Raw genomic sequence first — 24,855 nt, 5'->3', positions numbered from 1 at the left:
CATTGATGACGTCGTGGATGAACACCCCATAAAATATTGCATATGCAATTATAAACATAGGAATAAAAAAAATGGGAATTAATCGAAATAGGAATAAAAGATTGAGGAAAAGGAATTACGTACCAGTTCTCCAAAAAAGATGAGCAATCCTCATTCGATAACCCACAAGTTTGGCTTTGAACGCTATGATTGGCACCAATATGCAGATGAATCTGCCATAGGCCCCTCCCATCCCATCCCATCCAAAGCTGGATTACTACTTCCATTTCTGCACGCTATCAGTATACATATGCCCTAGCTAGCTATCTGGTTTTGTAAATAAAAGAAAAATTCTACTTACTAGAGGAACAATATTTATTGTAACATAATTAAGACAACAAATTGAAAATAATATTAATTGATTCGCATGACACATGAATGCAAGGGAAGAAAGAAACGACTAGTGTTGGTTGAGAGATGAAGCATGGGAGCCATCAGGTGGTGGTGATGACATTTTGGCCTTTGATCGCTTTAGTCACCAACGGAGTAGATGAAGAAACGAGAATGTACGGTTAAATGAGGGTGGTGGGGGTGGCAGGCTAAAAAACCCTAGCTTTCCAATCTCAGAGAGCGTTGGGATGCTTGAGCAAAAGTTAAGGGTCCTAGTACTAAAAGGGTGAGGGGTGTTTTGAATAAGGTGAACAAGACAAAAAAGACTCACGTACTTTTCTGATCAGTATGGCAGAGTAGTCGGTGCTTAATTGATTGTTTGGTTTTATACATGCCACAGTTTGTTTTGTTATAATTAATTTGGGTAAATAAATCCAATACAGTTTTTTTTTAATTTAATTACAGTTTACATTGCATATATACCAAACAATTTTAGTTTTAGAAGTTGTAGGTATAATTGAGTTGGAATTTTCCTCTGCAAGTTGGGTAAGTTGAATACATATGGGAATTCGGGTCAGAGAGTTGGACGTGGAATTGGATTGTGTGATTATGCATATAATTCGTTTTTTTTTATCTAAAAGTCCTTAATCAAGGGTAATTGCGTTTATCTAAAATTAATTAATAAAACAGAAAATGAAAGTTTAATTCTTATTACATTTTTTATTTGTACTGAAACCTTATGAGTTTTTTTTTTCAAATAAAACTCTTTGGCCACTATCACGTCAAATAAAATAAATATGTCATCATTGTTTTGTTTTTGTTAGGCGGACAGATCTCAGTCCACCAAGTGCCGCATGCGGCTCTTAACAAACAAATCAAAATTAAGTTTTTGGGATTAATGATCTTTTCATTGACAATTATAATGAATATTACATGAATATAATTTCTGTCCAACTAGCTAATTCGTTGGAGTCAGCATAGTAGTCTTTCACATTAGAAAATACTTAGGATCCAGCTCAAGATTCGGATTATACGATTACATTATGTAGTACGCCAAAAAATATTTGTGTTTTTTCGGATTCAGCTAAATTTTGTATGAGCTTGTTTTAAAAGGCTGAAACTAATTAAATTTAAGTTTAGGATAGGGTTTTGGGTTAGAGATTATGGATTGTTGGAGACTATGCAAAAATTAATTAGCTTTTAGTAGGCTGGGCTGGGCTATAAGCTCTGTCGAATCAACTTATAATTTTGTAACTGAAAAAAGAAAAACAAATTCTAAGCTTAATTAATTATTTCTTTATTTTTCTGCTTAATTTTATCTTATTCTTGTGGTTTGGTAGCACTTCCACAACACATGGGTCATGGTCAAGGGCCTCAGGGCTGAAGCCTGAATTATGGGTTCAGCGTGAAATTGTCTCCTAAAGCCCAAACAAAAAAAAAAAGGAAAAATGGATTTGACAATGCCAAAGGAAGACAACATGGCTGTGTATGATTTGGAAGTTACAACTACCGGCCCATTTAACAAACTTTTTTTATGGTCCGAAACGAGACTTTAAACTAGAGGGATGGGTTCCTTGCAAGAAGGTCAAGTATGTAAATTACTATCAATATATTTAACTCAACCAGATCAATTTGTTTTTTGGGTCAGTCAAACTGTCAAAGAAACAATTTTCTTACATATTATTACAATTGGGAAAATATAAGGAATTCCTATGAACCTATCATTCACTAGCGTTCCTTATCCAATTGCATGAAGCACTTCAGTGTATGGCTAGGTTTTATAGCTAGGAAGAAGCCAATTCATCATCCAAAACATGGAGTCATTCCTAGTGAACTAGGACTTCCATACTAAGGTACATGTCAAAAGACAAAATATCTTCAATCTTGGATTTTGGTGGGTCGATCTACATCAAATCATTCAATGGCACATGAGATGAGATATGGATAATTGCAAAACCATCGAACACCGTTAAAAAAAAAAAATCATATTAGCGTACATAAAACATAAGATTTGTGAAGTGAATGATAACTAATCATATGTACACATGTAAATTTGAGATAAAATCCAAAAAATATTAATATTATTCTAAAAAAAAATACAACATTAATGTAAAAATTAATTTGTGAAAAATATCAATATTTACCCTCCCATATATTCCTTTATATTTTTTTTCTCAAATATTATGAGTGTACATAACAATTATCTACATAGAAGTAACATGCATGCATAATCCACAATCAAATAAAATTACCCAAACAATGATGTTAGGTAAGGCCTATTTGTTGGGCATTGTGTGTGGGTTTGGATTAGACGTGTACCAATTTTGCAAAACCAACAAAATTCTATCTGGACTTCTCCTTTATGTCTTTAACATGTACCAATTTTGCCATTAACGTGTTTTTATTGATGCCAAGACCTGACAATAAGAACAATATCATGAGATATAAGAATTGGGCTTAAGAAAACAGTACACATGACTAAATGAGCACTAAGCTTGCTTACCTATGGATTTGTGGCTTTTGCTTCATTATATATGTGAATAGTTTGCCACTATAACCACCTTCTTCCTTCTCTCTCTCCGCATGCACCACCACCACAGCACCACTAAAACAGCCACCACGACCTTCTTTTTCCCCTTACCTAAGCCAAAACAGCCGCCACCACTACCACCTTCTTCTCTACCTCTCTCTCTCTCTCTCTCATTTCCTTTCTCCTCTCGCCCAAGCAGACATAAAAAAAAAAAAAAAAAAAAGGTTGCAGGTGGTTCGGTACTGGGCAACTCTTTTTTTTTTATGTCTGCTTGGGCAAGAGGAGAGAGTAAATGAGAGAGAGAGAGAGAGAGGAAAAAAGAAGTGGTGGTGGTGGTGGTGGTTGTTGTTGTTTTGGCTCGGGTAGGGGAAAGAAGAAGGCGATGGTGGTGGGGCTGTGCGCCATTCAGAGAAGAGGAAAAAGAGAGGGAGGTGTCGGGTGGTGGTGGGTGGTGCAAGGTGGTGGTGCGTGGTGGTGTGTGTGTGTTGACAGAGAAAGGGAGAGCTTGTGAGAGATGATGGGGGTGTGTGTGCTGGTTTGTGTTGACAGAGAAAGATGGGGTGTGTAATGAAATGAGGGTATTTTGGTAATGAGTTGGGTGTGTGTTGAGAGGTTTTGAATTTGAGGTGAGTGTGTGGAGTGTGTAGGAGAAAAAAAGAGAAAGAAAGTGTGCAAAAAGAAGAAGAAAAAAAAAAGTGTGCAAATAACAACCCTCATACTTTATTGTTCTACTAATTATAACCGTGGATGTCGGAAGTTACATTATTATGATATTTGACCACATATGCTGTGAGGAAAAACAGTTGTGAAGTAAAACAGCTATAAAGTAAAGTCAACTGTAAAGTAAAACAGTTGAGTGTATGGTAAACTATGTTTTCAAAAGTGCTGTGAGTGCAAAAAAAATATCAAAGTGTTTGATAAATGTTAACGTAAAAGTGTCGTGATTATGTATAATTATTAAAAATTGTTGTTGTGATTCATTATAATTTTTAAAAGCATATAGAAACATGTTTTCTGTTTTTACTGTGAGGAGTTGAGAATTGTAGGGAAAAATAGTTTTTAATTTTTTTAACAAACACCAAAACTGTTGTAGGTGATTGAAAATTGTCATCCACAGTAGCTTTTGGATTCTCCATCACAATCTCAAACGGAGCCTAAACCAACTTGTTATGACCATAAAATGTATGCCAACGGTTCAGATAAGAATAGTTATGCCCTTAGACAGAGATTATACATAAATATAGTACCTGAGGGCTTGGGAACGAGATGCCAATACTGGAATTACATTCGGTCTGATCCCATTTTGACAGTAAATTACATGGCACCATAAAGCCTGAATCCTCAGCAACTTCCGAAGCTCCTTTACAGGGGGAACCTAGAAAGATTATAGAAAAGAAATTCCTATGATGAATATACTGCACGACATGAATATAATGCATGAGGCTATTGTAATTAAACAACAACCCAAGCTGTCTTTGTTATCTAGTTAGTTAATGCTTCGTTAATTACCTTCATTTGTCCTTGTAGTGTCTTAGCCATCAAGTTCACATACTGCATTGGGGTGATTTTAGAGTTGAGATTGGAGGATGCAAAGTAGTTAAAGAGATCATTGCCTCCAATTACAACGGCAAAAATAGATTTTGAGAGGAGCTTATGTGCATTGGATGATCCTAGATGTTTTGTCAATTCTCCATGCACTCTTGAAAAACAGTCTATTTGCTCTGTCAGAGATATTACTGGTACTGAATGAAGCACATGAGAGAGAAGAAGTAATAAAATAATTTAAGTTAATGCTAGAAAATTATTAATCACAATTTAGGCCACATTAGCTAATCATATATATGAGATAGTAGTTAATTAACAGACTATAATGTGTTAAATACACATCAACTGTCAAAATATGTAGTTGTTATAGTATTACTCAAAAAATTAATTAAACCCGTTTGTTGGAATCAAAAGGCAAGGGAATTCAAATTCAATTCAATAAATTAGAAAAGTAAAAAAAATACTTGCTATAGGGTGTGATTGAAATCATATTCTTTGTGTAATTAATTGACTTACAACAATTTGATCTGTAGTTTCATTTAAGATTCCAGCACCTCCAGAAGCAAAGTTGGCATCTTAGTCACGCTTGGACAGGGAGAAATATGGTGCTGGACTCTCTACTCCAACTTTCTCAGCTGCATGCCCAAGAGTCCATCACATTAATCATATCAAAATCAAAATAACCATTAATTGTAATGAAAAACAAACCAAACCACATTATTCATGCATTTCCACAAACTGAATTAACAAGATCTCCCTTTACTAAAGTACTATAATTTGGAGTATAGTTCAGAGACCATTACTATAATTAATTCATGTAATATTTTTTATTCATACAAAATATATATATATATATATGAGATTGTGGGCATGCACAAAACCGCACCATTTTATGCATTCTTCTTACTCTCAAAATTATTGGGTCAACCTTGTTTGTTAGTCATATATGGTTGATAGTGTGTCTCAAAAAATTAAGCTGTCAAGCAATGGGCTAATAATATAGTCTCAACCTGCATGTGGAGAGCAAACATATAGTAACAGACAGAAACATATAAAATTGGAACAATGGAGGATTCCTCTTACAAATAAGGCTATGATACCATATTAGACAATCACTATACCCCAAAAGTTTAAGATGTCAACGAATGGCCTAACACTATTTTTCTCATCAATCAAACTATCAGATACTTCTCAACATATAATTAATTAAGCACAATATATATGCATGTATTGATGATTTGGGAATTGGGAATGGACTGACCAAGAAAATCAGCAGCATTTTTGCCATTAGAAAACCTGCCAGTTTGGTTTTGGGAGGGAAAGTCGATGCCGTGGTGAGGAAAATTGGCTTTGGAAAGGGACAAAAGAAGGTGATTGTTGTTGCCCACATCCACCAGGGAGTCTCCAAATACGTATATGGCCGGAGCCCCATGAGCTTCTGATGACCAACTCAAGCAACCAAACATTACCAAAAGAGAGCTGAAGAGGAACAAGAGACCCCCCCTCCCACGCTCAACATCCTCAATGTGATCACCCATTAATTTTGAATTTCTTAAAATTAAGAGTGTAATTAGAATTAATATCCCTCTCTTAATAACTCTCCAAGTAGTGCTTAGTAGTACTGTAGTAGTATGTCATATGGGCAGTGAAGGGTCACTGACTTTTATATGTAGATAGTTAGATTTATACCGATCGAGGGTGTTTTTTACTGTGTGAAGGGTGAGATTGTGAGGACAAGTTCACAAAATGACCATTCAGTAATTCCCATAAGGCAGGCCCTCATCATAGACTCATTTTTAATGTTTTCCAACAGTCTCCTCTGGTTTTGATTAATTAAATTAGTTGGTAACTTGGTGATGCTGAGGGAAAAGATTAAACAAAACAAAGGAATTAGAAAGGTGAAAATACTTGCAAGCTTTGTTTATTAATTACTTTTAGTTAATTAATAAAGGTGATGTCGGATTGACGACGCTCCCATCTCAGTAGTCTAGCCATGCTACAAAGCTTTTGACCAAGTTCATTGACTGCAACTTCAGTGAACAGACTGATAGAACAGGTAGAAAAGTAAATCCACAATTAGCTCTAAGAAAGCAATTTTAGAAATGATAACAATGCTCCTTTATTCAGAAAAAACATGAAGAGATCGACGAGATGATTGATCTCACACAATATTTACATTACAAGTTATTTACACAGAAAACCCTGAACCCCTTAATCTCAAGATGATTGCCTGACTGTGTGCATGAGAGAGAGACAGACCGAGGTCTTTGACTTGGACTAACACATACAGTTCCTTCTACTGGTGCATTAAGTTGTCACCGCAGAGCATTCACAAAAGCCGTCAATGCCGCAACATCCCTCTTCTCTGAAGGGTACTTGATGGGCTTTGATGAGTGTTTGGGGAAGAAGAGTATTGTTGGAAAGCTTGCCAACTGCAGCTCTTGCTGTGCATATGCCTTCTGTTCCCCATCAGCCCTGAACTTACCCACCTTTACTCCTGTCCCTGCCAGATTCTCTGCTAATTCAACATATGATCCTTCCATTGCCTGCAAAAATTCCAGAAAAAAGAAGCAAGTTAGACACAATCAGACTCAGCATACTTTTTGCATTACATGCTATGCATGACAATAATATAAGTAGTAATCACCTGGCAGAACCGGCACCACGGTGCATAAAGCACAACAAGCCAAGGCTCTCTTCGGTTTTCCAATCTTGCCAGGTTCTGTATCCCGGTCCTACTCAAGGACACCAAGTTCTGGCTGTTAAAGATGTCTGGGACATTGGCACTCCCATTTGTTGTTGAAATCCCATTTCCATTGCCATTGAGTTGTGGCACCTCTTGTTTGATATTTCCTTTATGGAGGCCGCACTCCTTTGCCTTAGAGTCCTCCCACCACCATCTTCCCTCCCTTTCATGCTGCCCCGGCAGCACTGGCCTTGTGCATGGCTCACACCCGATTGAAATGTAGCCTTGTGAGTGCAGAGAATTGACAGGAACATTCATGACTTGGAGGAAGTTCCATATCTCATGACCTTCCACATTGGCAACAGGATTCCACTTTACCAAGCTGCCAATTCCACCATCAATTCCTTCAAAGGATGGGTCCAACTGAACAACCGGAATTTCAGCCCTTGTCCCGGGAGACTGATCTTTTCTCTGCCCAGTGACCCAGGCACGCAGACCCTTAAGGGCCCGCCTCAAAGGCCTAACCTTCCTTACTCTGCAGCACTCCTGGTGGCCATCCTCGTAAAATGAGAACAGTCCTTTGTTGCGCACCAGTGCTTGAACTTCCACGGCATCAGGGAATGTGTATTCAATGTGAATGCCATAGTGCTTCTCAACAGTGTCAAAAAACTGGTACGTCTCTGGGTTTAGCCTCCCGGTATCCAGGCTAAATACCCTGAAGGGCCGACCAGTTAGTTTGGCATACTCAATCAAGGCAACATCCTCAGCTCCACTGCACAAACAAACATTAACCAATTTTAAGTTTGGTCATTCTAAATGACAGACTATAAAGTCTTGTAACCTGTACTCCAGCATTAAAATTGAAATTTGTTTATTTCATTAATCAAGTGATGATCAATTTCTCTATTAGCTACAAACATCTGGAGAGGGGGGATTTGAACTTTAAATCTCCTCTTTAAAACAATAATTGTTAAGTACGTGTCATTAGGTTCCATACAACACTCTCTAAAATAACAAAGCATTATCTTAGTTACTACTACTAAATGGTGAATTTACAGTGATGGTCATTTTAGTTTGTCAAAAACTTAAGATAGAAAGCCAAATGAACAGACACCTGAATGCAATGGCAATGTCATTTCCAAATCTGTCAAGAGCCTTCTCCATAATTTCAAGTGGGGAAGCATTTTCCATCTCTTTGGCCAGTTTTTCATAATCTTCTGGTACCATGTTCTTGTCCACCTCTGCGAGAATACCAATAATCAAAGGCTAAATCCTTCCATGTCCTCACTCATCATTGAAAAAAAGACTAATTTCAAGCTTCCCACAATGACATGGCAGTAAGCACATATATGATATACCTGGAGCAACCACTTTTGCAGCATGTAGAACAACTGATTTGCCCCTTTTTGGTTCTGCAGAAATGGGTTTTACCAATGAGGGTCTCTGGCAAGAGGCCCCAGCTGTTGATGTGAACAAGGATTGATCCAATGGACTCACAGACGAGATTAATGGAGCTGCAGGGATTGAAATAACAATTGAAGCATGTAATGCATTAGATCCCATTCAATGAAACAAATTAAAGAATCTACAAAATTGATATTCAATTTCAAATATTCATTCCAAGTAATTGGTATCACATTTTATATTGTATCCAAGAAATACTACCGTTATTATTACCTCATTATAAGCACCAACCTAACTCAATTTTTATAACCAAAAAGTGGAGGACATCAAAGTGAGCTCAGAGGCAAATCATACAGACCCTCATACATTCCAAACAACAATAAAAAAGAAAATAAATTTAATTTAATTAAAATAGTAAAATAAAGGAGAGAGGGAGGAGGGTAACAGTTTACCTTTGGACTCATGTGAAGAGAGCAAAGCGCGAAGCAAAGAAGGGGAAGAAGGAGACGAAGCTACGAAGGCCATAATGCTTAGAGAGAGAGAGAGAGAGAGAGAGTGTGTTTGTGTTTGTGAGAGACAGAGAAAGAAAGAGTGTTTGTGTTGGTGTAGGTGTAGGTGTAGAGGCACACATGGAAAAGCGTTAAAATGGGTCACAAGTTGACGAATGTCCCGGTTCATTGGACCTGGACGCTATTTCGTTCATGAAGAATCTGGTGCTATTCAAGTCATCCATCTTTTTTTTCATTTGATTATAGTCGAAAAACCGACGGGTCCAAACTGATTAATATTTAGTTTCATTATCCCAAAATCGGTGATAAACCGAATTGAATGGGAAGTGCATAATCTTGCCAAGAATGCATAGTAAAACCTTCAATAATATGCGAATATGTGTATATATTTTAAGTAAAATTTATTGTTTTTAATTAAATAGAACATATAACGTTGTAATATTAGGTGGTCATATTATATATATTGTGAGAATGTAAAGTGTTATTTCATATTAGAAAAATATAACTTTACATAGTAACTTATAAAGGTTTGAGATACTCTTCTCATTACCAATTAGTTTTAAGATAGATGCTTAGATTCCTTCACACGTGATCAGACAGTTTTATATCATAATTTCTCTTAAGGACAAATCCATTAAGGAGCCAATGTAGGCAGTTGTCTCATCTCATAATTTGCTATACACATTAAATATCTCTAAGGACTCAACTTTTTCTTTAATATTTTTTTGCTTAAGTATGAGGAAATAATTGATAAAATGTCCAAAAAAAGCTAAGCAAGGACAATGGAAAATATTTGAGTTTTTTTTCTCTCAATAATTATTTATATGAAAGTTTTTTCTTATCTCGTACTCCCGAAGAAAATTTTATAAATCCACCACTAGAAACGTAAGCATAGAAACCTAAACACCTTACTAGTTGGTATTTAATTCCCACAACATAACCAGGGCACTTGTGTCAACTTTACACCAATGACTATATTTCTAAATACAATAGCTGCTATATATTAGTAAAATTAGCTTTTCTTAGATTTTATAAACACATCACTAGTAACTCTTAACACTTTGCCCTTTATATTTTTTAATTTTGTGTCACATCTTGTCTCTCTCTACAACCACAAAGAATCTCAGCTCATATTTCTTCTCTCTATTTCACCTCTCACTTCTTTCTCTCTTGTGTTCTCAACGTTCTTATATTTACACATTTATCGCATTTTTCCTTAGTGTTCTCACCAAAACTGCATTAAGATCTCAGTACATCGACCACATGAAGTTGGTAAGGGCTTCAAAAACTAGGTGGCGGTTCCACATTTTGACAAAATCAATGACGACGGGTTGGTGCCAAAATTGCATCGAGATCTCGGTGCACGACTGATGCCCACCCCTAAATGGATCGAATTTGATTTGAATTGACTTGTATCCAAATTTATTATAATTGGATTCAAATAGTATTTGATCATATTATGAGATTTAACATATCAATCTATATTTGACTAGCATCAAATGTGAATAAGCAAATTAAAATTTGATCAGAGAATTTTTGTAAGATTTGAATATGAGATTTTCGAGTATTATGGAGAAAAATATCACATAGTAGTCTGTGTATTTTGGATTAATCTAGTGAACTTATCGGGTGTTATCGGGTGATGCCAAATAGGCAAATATAGTAATAGAGTTGAAACTTGAAAGGTATATGGGCTTTGTGGGCCAAGTCTTAATGTAGAGTGGGCTTTTAATTATGTGTTAAGTCTTCCTTAGTTTTATTGTTTGGTCAAAAAGTCTTCCTTCGGTAGTTAGGTGAGTAGCAAGGATGGACTTTTTGTGGGTTAGGCACTTGCTTACTTGGGTATTATATATGGGTCATTTGGATAAGGAAAAATTTATATGCTTTTATTGTGAGATTGAGACCTTCGACATAAGTCATAGAAACAACTTGGGGTTTTAGCCTTTTTTTAAATTAATATGTTCCTTTGAAACACAAACTTGGGCTTCTAGTTAACTCAAACTGGCTTGGATGATGGATTTGTAGGAGCTTGAATAGTGAAAATGTCAATGTGTGAGCCATAAGCATGGTGTGGCTCAGTGGTTTTGCTACTTGTGCGACCTGGTATGGGCTTTCTCATGATTTTGGCCGGGTTGCCCCAACCTTTTAACCATTTTAAAGTTTGATTAATAATCTCATGTCAAAGAGCTCAAGGGAAATTCAACCTGCATCAATCCAAAAACTTCTAAGATAATTTTTGGGTTAACACAAGTGGAGAGAGAGCTAAGATGGGGTATGGGTTAGAATTCGCATAGATTTAATTAGGATCAATTCTCTTCAATTAGAGGTTCCTAAATCCTAATGGATAGTTAATTATGCATAAGGTTATATTTTGTGGAATAGCTGCATAGTAATTTGGTGGGAAAGATAGAAATTCCCCTAATCTTTGTTAAATTTTGAATCAGTACTGATTCAAACTTTTAGTTTTTCTATTTGACTTGTCAAATTTTCTCTGGTTTTTATATATAAATAAGTGTAAAAAATTCTTTTTTGTATTTACTAAGAATACCAAGAATGATTCAAAATCTTATTATTCATTCTTAAGGAATGAAATCTCAATAGGTAGAAGAGAGACATATTTTTTTGGTTGATAAGCAAAAGTTCGAGATATAGTTATACATACATACACATATATACATGTACTCGATCAGAGCTTCTTATATGGAATCCCAATTTGCAGGATCCTTTGACTATTTTATATGATTTTGATTCTAGGTTAGGAATGAATTGATTACCCTAAGGTGCAGAACAAAATTTTTCAAAATGAATTTTCATGTCATTCGAATGTTGTGGGATCCTATTTAAGAACTCAAATCTCGTTTAAGAATCGAAATGTATAATGTATAATGTATAATAGGCAAATTAATCGCATACATCAATAATGTAGATGGTAAGTTTTCTTTAGGACAATTTGTCTTCAATTAGATCAAATTTGTTATGATAATTATTAAGGTTGGGGTAGTGGATGTTGATCATGATTCATGAAGTTTTGGCTAGCTAGGAACATGAGACTCATGATTCATGATATCTTCATGGTCATTGATCTTTTTCTCTTTTTTGCCGAATCTGCATAGCCTTTTTGTTTTTTTGGGTCAATCTTAATAGCCATTCAAACCAACTTTTTGGGTACAGAATATATATTCTACAACGTAGATTAGTCCTTAATTAGTTGCAAACAAAATTAGCCACCAGATCGATGAAAAGAGACCAGCAAAACGTGAGTGCCAAAGTGTTGTTTTTGGAAAATTTGTTTGTGGTTTCTGGTACCACACATTTTGTTTTTTACGTGTTTTTCATCTCACGCGTTTGGGACGTAAATGAAGAAAAGTATTCTCTTGACTATTACTTCCCAGTCCAGAAAAATGAGAAAAGTATTGTCTATTGACTATTGACTATTACTTCACAGTCCAGAAAATGAGAAAAGTATTCCATTAATATTTAGTGCTCCTCAAAACTCAATTACTACCTGCTCAAGAGTCAAGATTAATTAACTAAAGGAAAAGAAAATTCAAAAATTGAATCATTCCATGTCGTAATTTTCGGTGCTTTGTAGTAGAAGAGCCATAAATAATCTCTGTTTTGCCTTATTTTCCTTCTTGAGAAAAACTTATGTGGGGCTGCTTGCGCCACCACAATTCGAGTAATTAAAAAATGATACATGTTTGTGTTAAGCATGTTTTTTTTTTTTGGCCATTACATGTTTAACATGTTTAAAGAATTAAAAATTATCATAAAATCTGAATATATACCTGCTATTTTTTTATTAGATTATTATGCTACTCAATACTACTACATAAAATGAACAGACCAATGCAAGTTTTTTTAGGTAAAACCGTAAAACTTATTCGTCCAAAGTAAAACATGTCACAGTCTCTTAATACATCAGCCAAGCTAGAGAAAGGTTTACTTAGCCAATGTCAAACATTGGACCAACGAACTTAGATATAGTTGGATAAAGTCTAACATGCATGTGGCCAAGGAATTAATGAAAATACAATATAATACCCACAAAATATATATAGTTGATTTATTCAATGAAAGTCAGAAGAAAACATGGAATTATAAATAGGTGACAGGAGCATTTTTAATTAGGAGATACAAATATCTTACAATCCCTTTCTCTCAAAATAAGATATCTGACAATTGCTTTCTAATTAAGCTCTGCTCAGCACCAAAAGAATAATCGTAACCTGAGCCTATAAAGATGAAGTACCAGCAGTTAGTCTATTCTATTCTTTTGCTCCTCTCTTTGGTAAGCTCTTGTGCTAACCTGCCAAAAGATCTTTTTTTTTTTTTCTTCTCTCTTTTTTTGTCAAGAAAAGATTTCATTAAACCAACAAACAGAACCACAATAGAAAACAACAGCAGGACCAAGCTTAGCCTAGAGTCCAGCCAAAAGATCTTCTATATATGTACAATTAGTGTACATATATAGTATTATAGTGCATGTGATTATTAGGATCATCTTTTTAATTTTTCCAAGTTCTGTAATTAAGAACTTAATTAATTATCATGATTCCTATCCACATCTTAATTAGAATTGCACCCGTTTTCTTTGTGCTTCCAATTATATAATCATCGTTAGAAGCAATTAATGGAAGTACTTTTTTTCTGAGAACCATTAATGGAAGTACTTCCAAATGCTAACTATATTGTCTAGTTTTTATGTACGGGGCTAGTTGGCTTGATGATTCATATTATTAGTTGTTCAAAATCCTATATGTTTTTCCAATTTACTTTGGTCATTGTTTTTGTGGTTATAGCTTGAGTTGATGATCATCCTAGAAAGATATATATACATATATAGATAGCTGTTGACATGTACATGCATTTTAGGAAACAAATGAATGATGATTTGGTTGCTAATCACCCACACAAATGAATTAAACATGATATTAATTTCAGATTGGATCAAGTATGGCAGCCCGCAGTAGTCCCCATGATGAGGATGTGTTGGAGTGGGTGCAGAAAGACAGTCGTCGTTTCTTGCGTGCCAATATCAGAGTCGCTGATCTTGATCGCACCATTAAGTAAGTAAATATGCAAATTTAATCATTTTAGTCTTTTAGATTATCCTTGGCTAGAAATCTTTTAGATTATCATGTTTATCAAATAATTTCTTCTTATAATATAATATTGGCAGGTTTTACACAGAATTTTTTGGGATGAAAGTGTTGAGCAGAGGAGATTTCCCTGAAGAAAAATACTCAAATGCAGTCATTGGGTTTGGACCTGAAGACACTCAGTTTGTGATCAAGCTCACATACCTTCGTATGTTAATTAATTTATAATACAACCCAAAACCAAAAGAAACCCTAATAAAATTTTGCTTTCAACTTTCTAAAATCCTACAAGTGTACGTGCATGAAATTTACATTTTTCAGGTTTTTCATGCAAGTAAAACCCTAAAAGTCTGCTTATAATTTTTCTTTTTCACAGATGATGCAGCTGACAAGTTAGACATTAATGGAACAGCCTTTGATCATTTTGGAATTGCAACCCAAGATGTGTGTATATTTCAGTGTGTTTAAACAACTTTTGCATACGCAGCCATGTTGAAAACTTTTAGGGTTCATCTTTAATTTTGATAATATTTGTTAATCAATTCTCAGATTTATGGGATGGTCGAAAAAATTCGAGCCAGTGGTGGAGTGATCACTCGGGAACCTGGGCCAATCGCAGAAGGCGGGACTACCATCTTTGCCTTCGTGCAGGACCCCAATGGCTATAGTTTCGAGCTCCTCGAGAGGCCACCAACCCCTGAACCACTTTGTCAACTATGTTATAATGTGCTTGATATTGATCGTGCTATTGAGTTCTACCAAAAGGTACACTACTCTGTAATTAGATCTTTTATTCATTTTAAACCCCTAAAATTAAGCTTCATTCCGTTTATTACACAATGCCCTTACTATTATTACAAATAGCAATGTCCTATTTCAGCAAGATTATTGATTATGTTGATTCTTAATTTAATTTATCGTTCAAATTCACAATCTAATAACATATAAGCATATAATTGTGTCAGACAATTTAGCAAAATAACATTATCCTTATTCTAAATATCATAGATAATCTAGCATATATTATGATCTGAATCACTGAATGCTTACATAGCTGCATTTGTTTTGCTCAAACACCATGCAGGCCTTGGGCATGAACCTACTATTACCAAAGTTCGACAATATTCAAGACCAGGTAAATGATTAATTTGCCAAAAAGAACTTGAACTGATGTGTAAGCTTGGTTTGGATCTCAATATGAATGAATTAAATATTGTCGAGTTATTTGAGATCTAAATTCAGTACCCAAACAATCTTATATATCTAATCTCTTCTGCTGTATGTGCTGCAGTACACTATAGCTATGGTGGGTTATGGATCCAACTTTACTCAGACGACTATTATCGAGTTGAAATATAATTTTAATGTGACAGAGTATACCAAAGGAAATGGATATGCACAGGTGAGCTAGCTACATGGTTTTCATTATCCAACAAAAAAAAATGGAAATACAAAGTCTTTGTTTGACTCATTTGTTTTTTTTTTCTTTTGCTATAATTTCGTTGACTATCTAGAATTAATCACTTGTTCATTAATTTATATTTTCTAATTTTTTTAAAATTGTATTTGAAGGTTGCTATTGGCACTGATGATGTATACAAGAGTGCTGCAGCCGTAAAACTGGTGACCCAGGAACTTGGGGGGAAAATAATTCGTCCACCAAGTCCTATTCCCAAAATCAACACCAAAATCACTGCATTCCTTGATACAGATGGCCTTGAAACGGTAAAATCCCCCTTCTTTTTTTCAGTTTTCTTTTGAGATATTCATATTGAGTAAAAGGAACAAACATGCACAATATTTTGGTGAAATAAACAATGAAATGAACAATATTTCGTTTGGTTTACCTTGTATCTTTGCAAGCTAGAATAATTTTTTTTTTTTTTTCAAATAGTCTGATATATTATGTTATTAGACCGTTAATCAATGGTTTGATCAACGATCTAACAACTTAATACGTAAGACAATGAAGGTTTGCCCAACCAGACCATCCTTTCATTGCTTAGCTCAAAGATTTGTTCTTTCTTTTTAGTTATTTTGGGTACAAGCTTACAGAAACATTCTTTGCTGTCAATCTCTCCAGGTGTTGGTGGACAATGAAGACTATCTTAAAGAACTGAAGAAAGAGTGATGAAGAAGACAAATGCCTAGTATTTGGCTACTGCTTGTTTGTTTCTAGTTGAATATAAGAAGTCCCTGTCCTAGGCGTCTAGTATTTTCCCACTCATTTATATGGTCATTTTTCTTAATTGTGTCCCTTTCTTTCTTTCTTTCTTATGTTAATAATAATATGTAAGTCCCTTTCTGACCTTCACCAATCCTCAAAGAAAACCTCTCTTGTATATCAATGTTCCAAATTTCTGATGTTATAATGAGAAGGACATTACTTTTACTACACAAGAATTTCATAAATTTAGTATCATTCAAAATCAGTAACAATCTAGCCAAGAAAAAGTAGTAACATTACCAACCATAAGATGGGATTACCTTACTTTTCCAATCAAGTTCCTCTGCATGCCTCTTAGTTTTGCCCTTACCGTAACTTAGCTAGCCTTAATTTTTGCACCTTGTAATTTATCTTTCAAACCTCCTTCAACAACTTTTTGAAGCTATCTTCAGTGAATTCTCTGTGAGGTATGATCTTCAATTCAGAACAGAGTGCCAAAACCTCAAAAGGATCCAAGTGCTTAAAAATCTCTGGATCTCGATCATAATCCTGATAGCATGAAATTTGAATTATAGAAAAAATGAAACAAGGTAGTCAGTAGTGCGATCATGATTAAACAATCCATGTTCTCAACTCAAAGCTTCACCACCCTAAATCAATTGAAAGGCAGACATGCATCCACAAATTGGACCAATGTACAGAAATTTTCAAATGATAAAGGAAATATACAGAATACAATTGAAAGACATATCATCATATGCACCCTCATTACCTAAACTAACCAAGACAATTTTTTAAAAGGTAAAGAAAAAGAATCGTGTGATCAAGCCAACCTGCCAATATTAATGTTCATTATCTACTCACCTTTTCTGTTACTACAACAACTGGCTTGGAACCAAACTTGTCCTCCAGTTCTCTTAGTCTCCTTCTGATCATCTCCATATCCTAGTTTTGCAACAAAAAGACCAAGAGCTTGACACCTCACATTACCATCTAAGTCAACATTAATCAAGCATTTCTTTTCTTTTTTCTTTATTTTTTGGAGGGGAGGCAGGAAGGGTGGGACGTGGAGTTATATTCCTTTTATGCAGCTTTGCACATGCTATCTACTTCTTTCTAATCAGAAGATCGAAATTAAATTATATTGACAAGATTGGACAGTAATAACAAAGGAAAACATATTTTACGTTTTACTAAAGCAATAAGCATATATAATATAAAGGTGTCCGTGCCAACATATGATTGAACAAAAGACAGACTGCACATGACAAGAATCTCATGTCAAGGAAGAAGCAGAAGATTAAGTGTACCTTGACCTGAAATATATGATGGTCACTGAATTCAAGTCGATCAACATATAATGCTCCTATCTGCAGCGAGTTATCTACCATTTAGAGATAAAAGCCCAGATAGAAGTAAGGAGAAATGGGAAAAATATAAAGAAATAAATGGTAACCAGAGATTTTGTCTGTGGACCAGAAAATAGACTTGTATGAAGCTTCTCAACATCTCCAAAAAGCACATTTGAAACTTAATTAAATAGCTTATACACACATGCCCGCAAAATATGTTTACATATGTATAGAGAGGTGGGGCAATAGAATAATACCTTCTCCACTCCCTTCGCAAATGCATTTGCAGAACCAATTGCAGAAACACATAATACAATGGTGTTAGACAAAGCACTTAGAGGTTTTCTGGAGTTGACATTTCCCACATCAAAGAAATAACAGGGGTCCATTTTAGTGAAGAAAATAGGAGCAGATTTATTAACTTCCCGTAGCCTTAAGTCAATATCTTTGAGATTTTGTTCTGAAACCTGTGAGATTTGCAAGCATAAGTTTTTATGTCAATTTTTTTCTTTTAACCGAAAAAGAAAGGTCAGTTTATGTACCAAATTTGCATGGTGGAGTACAACAACATCTGCCCGTCTAAGTGCATTCAAAGGTTCCCTTAACGGTCCGTGTGGGATTAAATGACAGTTGCCCCATAGCGTTAATCCGTTAACCATAATGATCTCCATGTTACGCTGCAAGCTCCAGTGCTGTCCTCCATATATTTATAACACAAAATAAGAGCAAATCATCTCACGAGCAAAACAAAAGTGTTTCATGAATCATTAGACCATTATAAACCAAATAGCACCCAGGAGTGGGAATACACTTTCTCTAGGTCATCAATTCATGAAAAAGGAGTGACAGACAACAAGGAGCTCTTACAAATACTGGCTTACACATTAAAATACTTCAAACAATAATATGTTTAATTTTTATTAGGGGCCAAATTGGCGTGTCTCTTAAACTTTGCCATCAATAACCATAGAAGAACCCTTTTCCTTTGCTATCGCACATTAAGGATATAGCACAGTCTAGGTTTCACTCAGAAGATCGCATACCACTACTCAGTAAAAACATATATGATAAAAACTGCATCCTAATTCCTCAAAACGGGAAAAGGAGAAAAATATAAATATAAATATAAATTATACCTGCATTCCATCATCGAGAATTACAGCACCAATTTGTTCTGAACCAGGATGACTCCCCACTTTCTGGCTAAGGCAAAGTCTATCAGAGTGTTTACTAGAGCAATGATCAATATAACCATATCTTTCAAAAAAGTGAGCTGCTACTGCTGCTCGTTTTGCACCCACACCAATCTTCACAGGTCTTCCAACAAAATGCCTATGAAGCATTTTGGCTTCATCCCCACCAGCATAACCCTGCCAATATTTACATTACAACAATATCTCGAGTCAGCCAACTATTAGTCAAACATGAAGATCCATGAAAATAAAAACCAAATAAACAAATGAAAAATAAAATACCCTGGTAAGAATGAGAGGTGAAATTCCTGAATCTGCTAAAAAGCGAGCAATGAACTCCACCATCGGAGTTTTCCCATTGCCTCCCCATGTCAAATTCCCAACACTGATCACTGGCACCGGCAACCTTCCAATTTAATAAATTCTTTTTAACCAAAGCTAAAATAAACAACGAATTAAACAGATAATCATATCAAACAAGAGCTCTGCACTGATTCCATTCTAAATTCTAAGGCGTTTGGTTTCGCAGAAATTGGAAATTGGAAAGCAAAATACAAATTTCAAACTTGAATTTGGTTTGCATAAGCTGCCCTAAGCAAAATGAAATGGTTAAAAGGGATCAACCATCTAAGTTAAACTTCTAAACAACACCCACAGACCACACTCTAGTCTTTACGTACCGTTTGGTTGCTCAGAAACTATGAGAGTGTAGTAAAATTAACACGTTTAAAATTATAAAACTCAACTGAATTCAACTTATAGCCAAGTAATTGTCTCAGTTCAGCCAAACTCTCCCTTAAAACAAATTGCAGCAGGAAAAGTCCTAAATTTGTTTTGTACTATTTTCTGAGCAGCCAAAGAAAGAGAGAGAGAGAGAGAGAGAGAGAGAGAGAGAGAGAGAGAGAATGAGGTGGAGATTGGAGGAGAGGAGTTACCAGTGCTGTCTTAAGAGGCCGAAGTGGTAGAGAGAGCGGCGGAGAGAGAGAGCGAGGTTGTAGAGAGAGGAAGCGAAGAAGAGGACGGGGATTAGAGAGAGTTGACGATGAGTGAGCTTAGGGTGGTCCTGAGCGTAGGTGATCCCGTTCACGGCTTTCCTCAGTCTCTCCATTTTTGGAAAGGGAGGGAAAGAGGGCGGTCTGTGGTTCAGTACTTCAACCTCCTTTCGTTCGCTCCTTTTCCAATCCAGGGTCGCGCAGTTCAAAACTCAATAGAGCTTCGCACAAAAAAAAATAGTCTTTTTTCTGTTTCTAAATAATGATTTTATTTTACAAAAATAATTCCCCGAGTTCTTTTCCAAGCCAAATTACAATAATATTCATTGTGGTTGGTCCGATTTCCACTAAGATCATTGTAATTTCAATTTTGACAATTTTATTAACAATTGTAGTGTAAATAATTAACAATTCTACTATTAAAGGTAATCGATAAATATTTGGTATAAATTATCATACAAATATGACATCTTCTTATCCCCTTTTTCACACAAAAGAATTTTTTGAGAAGTTGTGATCACATTAGTATGAGAATTATATTTAGGTAAGAATGACATGATTATAAACACACCTTTATTATGAAAATAATAGTAATATATCTTGAAGTTTTGACTTTTGTGCACCATAATGTTTCAATAATTTTTGAATTACATAAAATTAAGATATTGGAAGAAACTAATACAATTCAAGAGTATATTAATATTATGCTTCAAAAATACAACTGTCATTCTCAAAATTGGTGGAGAGCATGTTTTTGATGTTTTTTTGTATAGGAGTATTGTTGGTAACTTATAATACTTACTACTATGTGATCTTAGCTGGAGTCCTAATCCTATTTCCTAGTGTTCCAAAAGACAATCTACTATCTCTAGATCTCAAAATAAGGATGAGTATCAGGCAATGACCTTTATTGTTGATGTGGTTTCGACAACATTTATGTGACTTGTATGTATATCTGCCAGCACCTTTTAATTACATGCATTTTGGTAATCACATGTAATTGCTCTCTTCTATAATCTTATGTTTCGCTCTCGATCTAAGTATATTGAGATTGATTACCATTTTGTCATAAAAAGGGTTATTAGGGGAGATCTAAAGTTAGAGTTTGTGACAAGTAGTGAGCAATTGACTGACATTGTTAACAAGGGACTTTCCTATCTTAAACTCAATTTTTTGCGCATCAATCTAAAGATGAGGCCTTCCAACCTAAAGTTGAAGAGATACTGTATACAAGTAACATGTTATCACAGTTTAGAAATATGTTTTACATGTAACGTGTACGCATAAGGATGGCTGATGTGGTTATAATTATGCCTCTCTTCCATCTAAACTAAGGAGAATTACAATTTAGACCAAACTCGGCAAGCCAATTAAAAAATGTCAAAATGCACTTTTAATCCTGTATTTTAACGAAACTTCAACTTTGGTCCCGTTATTTTAATTTTGACAATTTTAGTGTTGTACTTATATTACACTTTCGATTGGGTTTAAATCGTTAATTAATTAGGTTTAAATTGTTGGCAGAAATATAATGTAGCAAGGATATTTTGAATATTTTAAATAACTTATGAGTACATGGAACTCATGTAACCGGGTGATGTGGTCCAATCACACTTGGACACTTATATTTTCTTTTTTTCTTTCCTTAATTATTTTTATAAAATAAAAAATTATGGAATTCATCCTCATCGCAACCCAAACCTCTGCCACCGATGCTGCCACCTTGCCCACCAGCGCCTCCCCTGTTTGACCACCCATTATTGATTGCAATCTCCCCCAATTGCAATTGTTATCCAGTTTCTTTTAAATTTTAAAAAATAAACGGAGTAAACAGTTTAAACCTAATTGCAAGCGTAATGAAAGTACGGCAAAATTGAAAGAACGGGAACTAAAGTTGAAATTTCGTTAAAGTACAAGAACAAAAAATGTACTTTGGCAAAAAATACTTCGGTATCCTAAATTAAAACCTTCCAAAACTAAAAAGGTAATGCTAGGGGTGTCATATAAGTGTATCATCTCTCTAATATAGGTGCCCCACCAAGTGGGTGGTGGAGTCCACCTCTATTAAAAAAATGGTACACTTAGATGGCACCCCTAGCATTTTTCAAACTAAAAAAAGGCATGTTACTCTCTCCTCCCATATAATGAACAAAACATCATTATTGAATACCAAAAAAAAAATCATTGTAAACATAGTACTATACTGTTATGTCGTTTTTTTTTTTTTAATGTCGAAATACTATATTTTTATCTGAGGACAATGTTAAATAATTCAACTTACATGGCATATTTCCCGTAGATATACAAATAAATTTTTGTTTTGTGAAATGGCGGGTAAGAAAGCCCGAAAACGTGGAGAAAATAATTCAAATGGCAACCTTTGTGACTTCGTCTATAAAAAATTGGCCCATATATTATGGGCTACCAGCCTACCACCTAGACGATCTCACCAAATAACTACTTATTTTGGCTCCCATTCCCTTATTTATTAAAAATCCACGAACCATCAATTCCATCATCAACTTGCGGGACCCACAATTTTGGTGGGTTCATATTACGTGGGACCCACTATTACCGGTTCAGGCGGCCTACATATACCAATTTTGGTCCCACTCAGTTGTTGGCTTCTTGCAATTGGAAGCTCTCAGCTCCGAATCCTAATAAATTTTACTCGTTTATAACTTTATACGACTCATCACTCATGGCCTACTTTATCATAAGTTCATAACCTCATCACCATCTGATCATAATAGGTTCGGGTAAATGGTCTTTAAATCATATCACAGCCGTTGATCCTATTTAAGTGAAATCGCCCAATCATCAGCTCAATGATGATCAACGGCTGTGATGAAGCAAGGACCGCACCGAGATTAACGAAATAGAATTATAGAAAGAAAAGAATTTGGGTGAAATGTCCAATGAATCCATTGCAACTTAGTGCAAGTTGGCTTGCTAAGTTCGAGTGCAAAATGGACAATGGACATTAGGTTACGGCGGTCTCTTTCAAATTTCAATTGTTTCAATTGTTGACAACGCAGAAAATTTTGTCTACTTTCTTTAAAGTGCGTGTTGCCACTCCAAAGTCCCAAAGACTCGAAACTTACTCCATGTGGTTCCACAATTGCCCTATCATGTCAATTGCCAAGTTTGACTTTTTAATCCATTCATGTTTAAAGGGTCTTAAAAGGAAAGCCAAGAAGCTTTACAACTATTTGTCTTAATTAGGCTAGTCATCAAGTACACAGCTTAGATAGCCTGGTGACATTCCTTAGAATCGGTAATGAGCTTTGCTAAAACCAAATCAAAAATTTCGGTGTTTTTCGATTGAGAAATTACACTAAATAAATTTTTTTTTTTTTATGTGGTTCCTACTTGTTTAATCATGTTTTTGCAAATTCTTACTTTTTTTCGATTTTAATATATTTTGGTTTTGTTAACTTTTGAAAATTTTGATTTTTGGTTCAATTTCGGTAATGTTAGAATTTTATACTTTTAATTTGTCTTCGGTTTATTTTCAATTTATCTTTAGTTTATTTTTATTTAATTATAATAATACTAATTATATATTAATATAAATTACATTTTAATTAAATATGATGCAAAATATATATATCCTATAGATATCTATTAGATAAGTTTATGAAACACTTTGTCATAACTCCTATACATTACAACAATTAATTTTCTCATACTACCACTTAAATATATACTACGATACAAATACTTTTAATTTATATATATAATTGATAAGTTATTAATTGTAATAATATGCTAAACTATTAATTGAAATAATCATACTAATACTATATAGTAATATATCATAGTACTAATAATACTATTACAACTAGCAGTACTACTTTAAATATAATAAATTTTTTTTTATTATAAATAAAAATTTGTTTATTTATTTATCAATGAGGTCCTTAATTTTAAAAAATATGTCACTTTCACTTTATTAAAGAATAACTCTATATCTTAACTCAGACTATTGATGATATTATATATTTCTATATTCTTATAGTTGGTAATCGAAAAAATACAAATTTTTTTTCTTTTTTTCGATTTCAAATTATGAAAATCAATTTACCAAAAAAATATCTTCAGTCGGTAGTTAGTTTGTTCATAAAAATCAAACCAAGTGACAATCCTATACACAATCGATGTGGGATTCAACACTACACAAACTTGTGGTGTCGCAATTTCCTCGACTTAAATCCATGACAATCTTGTCAGAGTCTATAATAAAATCTTTAGCAACTTTTTCAGCACTAACATTGTATTATTGTCCTTTTGAGATTGCATGGTGATTTGTGTGTTTCGTATTGACACCATGCATGCTCAAAAAGGATTAGTCACAAATGAGAGTTCATCCCTTATATAACCTACATCAATCAAATACATAATTGATATGAGACTCAACACAAACTCATACAATCTTTATAATCCATCTCCCATGTGTGATAGATACTATAGTTATGAGATGACTCCTCGCCTACAAGCTAACATAAATCCATGTGTTACATAAAAGGTTAGGTCTCACCGAAAGAAGGAATCACAATTAGAACTAGAACTAGCATTTTTTTGAGAAAAAGACTAACATTTCACTGTATGTGTAAAACTTATGTATATAATCCAAAATTAATAATATAATGTAATCAAAAGATTTTTTATTCAAAACAATGTGCGATCATTAGGAAAGTGGGCTTTAATTTTATTTTATTTTTAATAAAATCTAAATGAAGGCACTTTATTAACTTGAAGGATTGGCACATAGAAACATCAACAACAACTATGGGAAAATTTAAGGGTCGTTTGGTATTCTTTCCAAAATGTTTTTTTTTTTTTTTATATTTTTATTAGTTATAAATATTGATGAATAAGGAAGACAATTTTTAAAATTACTCTTCGAATAAAATACCAATAAGGTTAGCATTTCAAAAGTTAGATGATCAATTCAAATTTAGCAAGAACATATTCAATAGCATATTTGACTTCCAAAGTTATAA

General features: G+C 34.4%; 3 protein-coding genes and 1 pseudogene across 4 annotated transcripts; 1 reads left to right on the top strand and 3 right to left on the bottom strand.

Moving 5' to 3' along the window:
- LOC147298318 (GDSL esterase/lipase At5g55050-like) overlaps positions 1 to 5,982 on the bottom strand; it is a 36,960-nt pseudogene extending 30,978 nt beyond the window's left edge.
- A 516-nt stretch (positions 5,983 to 6,498) lies between these two features.
- LOC147298317 (5'-adenylylsulfate reductase 3, chloroplastic-like) lies at positions 6,499 to 9,128 on the bottom strand. The gene is made up of 5 exons (XM_086246557.1): positions 8,987 to 9,128; positions 8,489 to 8,644; positions 8,245 to 8,371; positions 7,092 to 7,902; positions 6,499 to 6,990 (listed from the first exon to the last, which is right to left on the bottom strand). The coding sequence occupies exons 1-5, from the start codon at positions 9,057 to 9,059 to the stop codon at positions 6,760 to 6,762; spliced, it is 1,398 nt and encodes a 465-aa protein (XP_086102683.1). The 5' UTR covers positions 9,060 to 9,128; the 3' UTR covers positions 6,499 to 6,759.
- Positions 9,129 to 13,173: 4,045 nt separating this feature from the next.
- LOC147298316 (lactoylglutathione lyase GLX1-like) lies at positions 13,174 to 16,548 on the top strand. Its single transcript, XM_086238640.1, has 9 exons — positions 13,174 to 13,334; positions 13,988 to 14,112; positions 14,226 to 14,353; positions 14,522 to 14,589; positions 14,695 to 14,910; positions 15,230 to 15,280; positions 15,437 to 15,547; positions 15,718 to 15,870; positions 16,229 to 16,548. Exons 1-9 carry the CDS (start codon positions 13,287 to 13,289, stop codon positions 16,274 to 16,276), a joined length of 948 nt encoding a protein of 315 aa, XP_086094766.1. The 5' UTR covers positions 13,174 to 13,286; the 3' UTR covers positions 16,277 to 16,548.
- Positions 16,549 to 16,688: 140 nt separating this feature from the next.
- On the bottom strand, positions 16,689 to 20,055 carry LPXK (tetraacyldisaccharide 4'-kinase family protein). 2 transcript variants are annotated; one of them, XM_086238623.1, is made up of 8 exons: positions 19,793 to 20,055; positions 19,140 to 19,263; positions 18,801 to 19,034; positions 18,207 to 18,356; positions 17,922 to 18,131; positions 17,623 to 17,682; positions 17,177 to 17,257; positions 16,689 to 16,861 (listed from the first exon to the last, which is right to left on the bottom strand). In XM_086238623.1, the coding sequence occupies exons 1-8, from the start codon at positions 19,963 to 19,965 to the stop codon at positions 16,727 to 16,729; spliced, it is 1,167 nt and encodes a 388-aa protein (XP_086094749.1). In that variant the 5' UTR covers positions 19,966 to 20,055; the 3' UTR covers positions 16,689 to 16,726. The 2 variants fall into 2 exon arrangements, with proteins under 2 accessions (XP_086094749.1, XP_086094755.1); XM_086238629.1 differs by lacking the exon at positions 17,177 to 17,257.
- Positions 20,056 to 24,855: the final 4,800 nt, after the last annotated feature.

The sequence above is a fragment of the Dryas octopetala genome, chromosome 1 (assembly GCF_963921425.1).
Source record: "Dryas octopetala chromosome 1, drDryOcto1.1, whole genome shotgun sequence".
Classification (NCBI taxonomy): Eukaryota; Viridiplantae; Streptophyta; class Magnoliopsida; order Rosales; family Rosaceae; genus Dryas; species Dryas octopetala.
This window is presented reverse-complemented; position numbering and strand designations above follow the sequence as displayed.

Excerpts from the sequence above, each read along its gene's own strand:
- LPXK (XM_086238623.1), bottom strand. The coding sequence starts at position 19,965 with ATGGAGAGACTGAGGAAAGCCGTGAACGGGATCACCTACGCTCAGGAC. Across the intron at positions 19,035-19,139 it reads CACCTCTCATTCTTACCAGG|GGTTATGCTGGTGGGGATGA; the intron begins GTATTTTATTTT and ends AAATATTGGCAG. Across the intron at positions 17,683-17,921 it reads TTGCGAAGGGAGTGGAGAAG|ATAGGAGCATTATATGTTGA; the intron begins GTATTATTCTAT and ends AACTCGCTGCAG.
- LOC147298317 (XM_086246557.1), bottom strand. The coding sequence starts at position 9,059 with ATGGCCTTCGTAGCTTCGTCTCCTTCTTCCCCTTCTTTGCTTCGCGCT. Across the intron at positions 8,372-8,488 it reads TGCAAAAGTGGTTGCTCCAG|AGGTGGACAAGAACATGGTA; the intron begins GTATATCATATA and ends GTATTCTCGCAG. Across the intron at positions 7,903-8,244 it reads GACATTGCCATTGCATTCAG|TGGAGCTGAGGATGTTGCCT; the intron begins GTGTCTGTTCAT and ends TTGTTTGTGCAG.
- LOC147298316 (XM_086238640.1), top strand. The coding sequence starts at position 13,287 with ATGAAGTACCAGCAGTTAGTCTATTCTATTCTTTTGCTCCTCTCTTTG. Across the intron at positions 14,354-14,521 it reads GATCAAGCTCACATACCTTC|ATGATGCAGCTGACAAGTTA; the intron begins GTATGTTAATTA and ends TCTTTTTCACAG. Across the intron at positions 15,871-16,228 it reads ATACAGATGGCCTTGAAACG|GTGTTGGTGGACAATGAAGA; the intron begins GTAAAATCCCCC and ends CAATCTCTCCAG.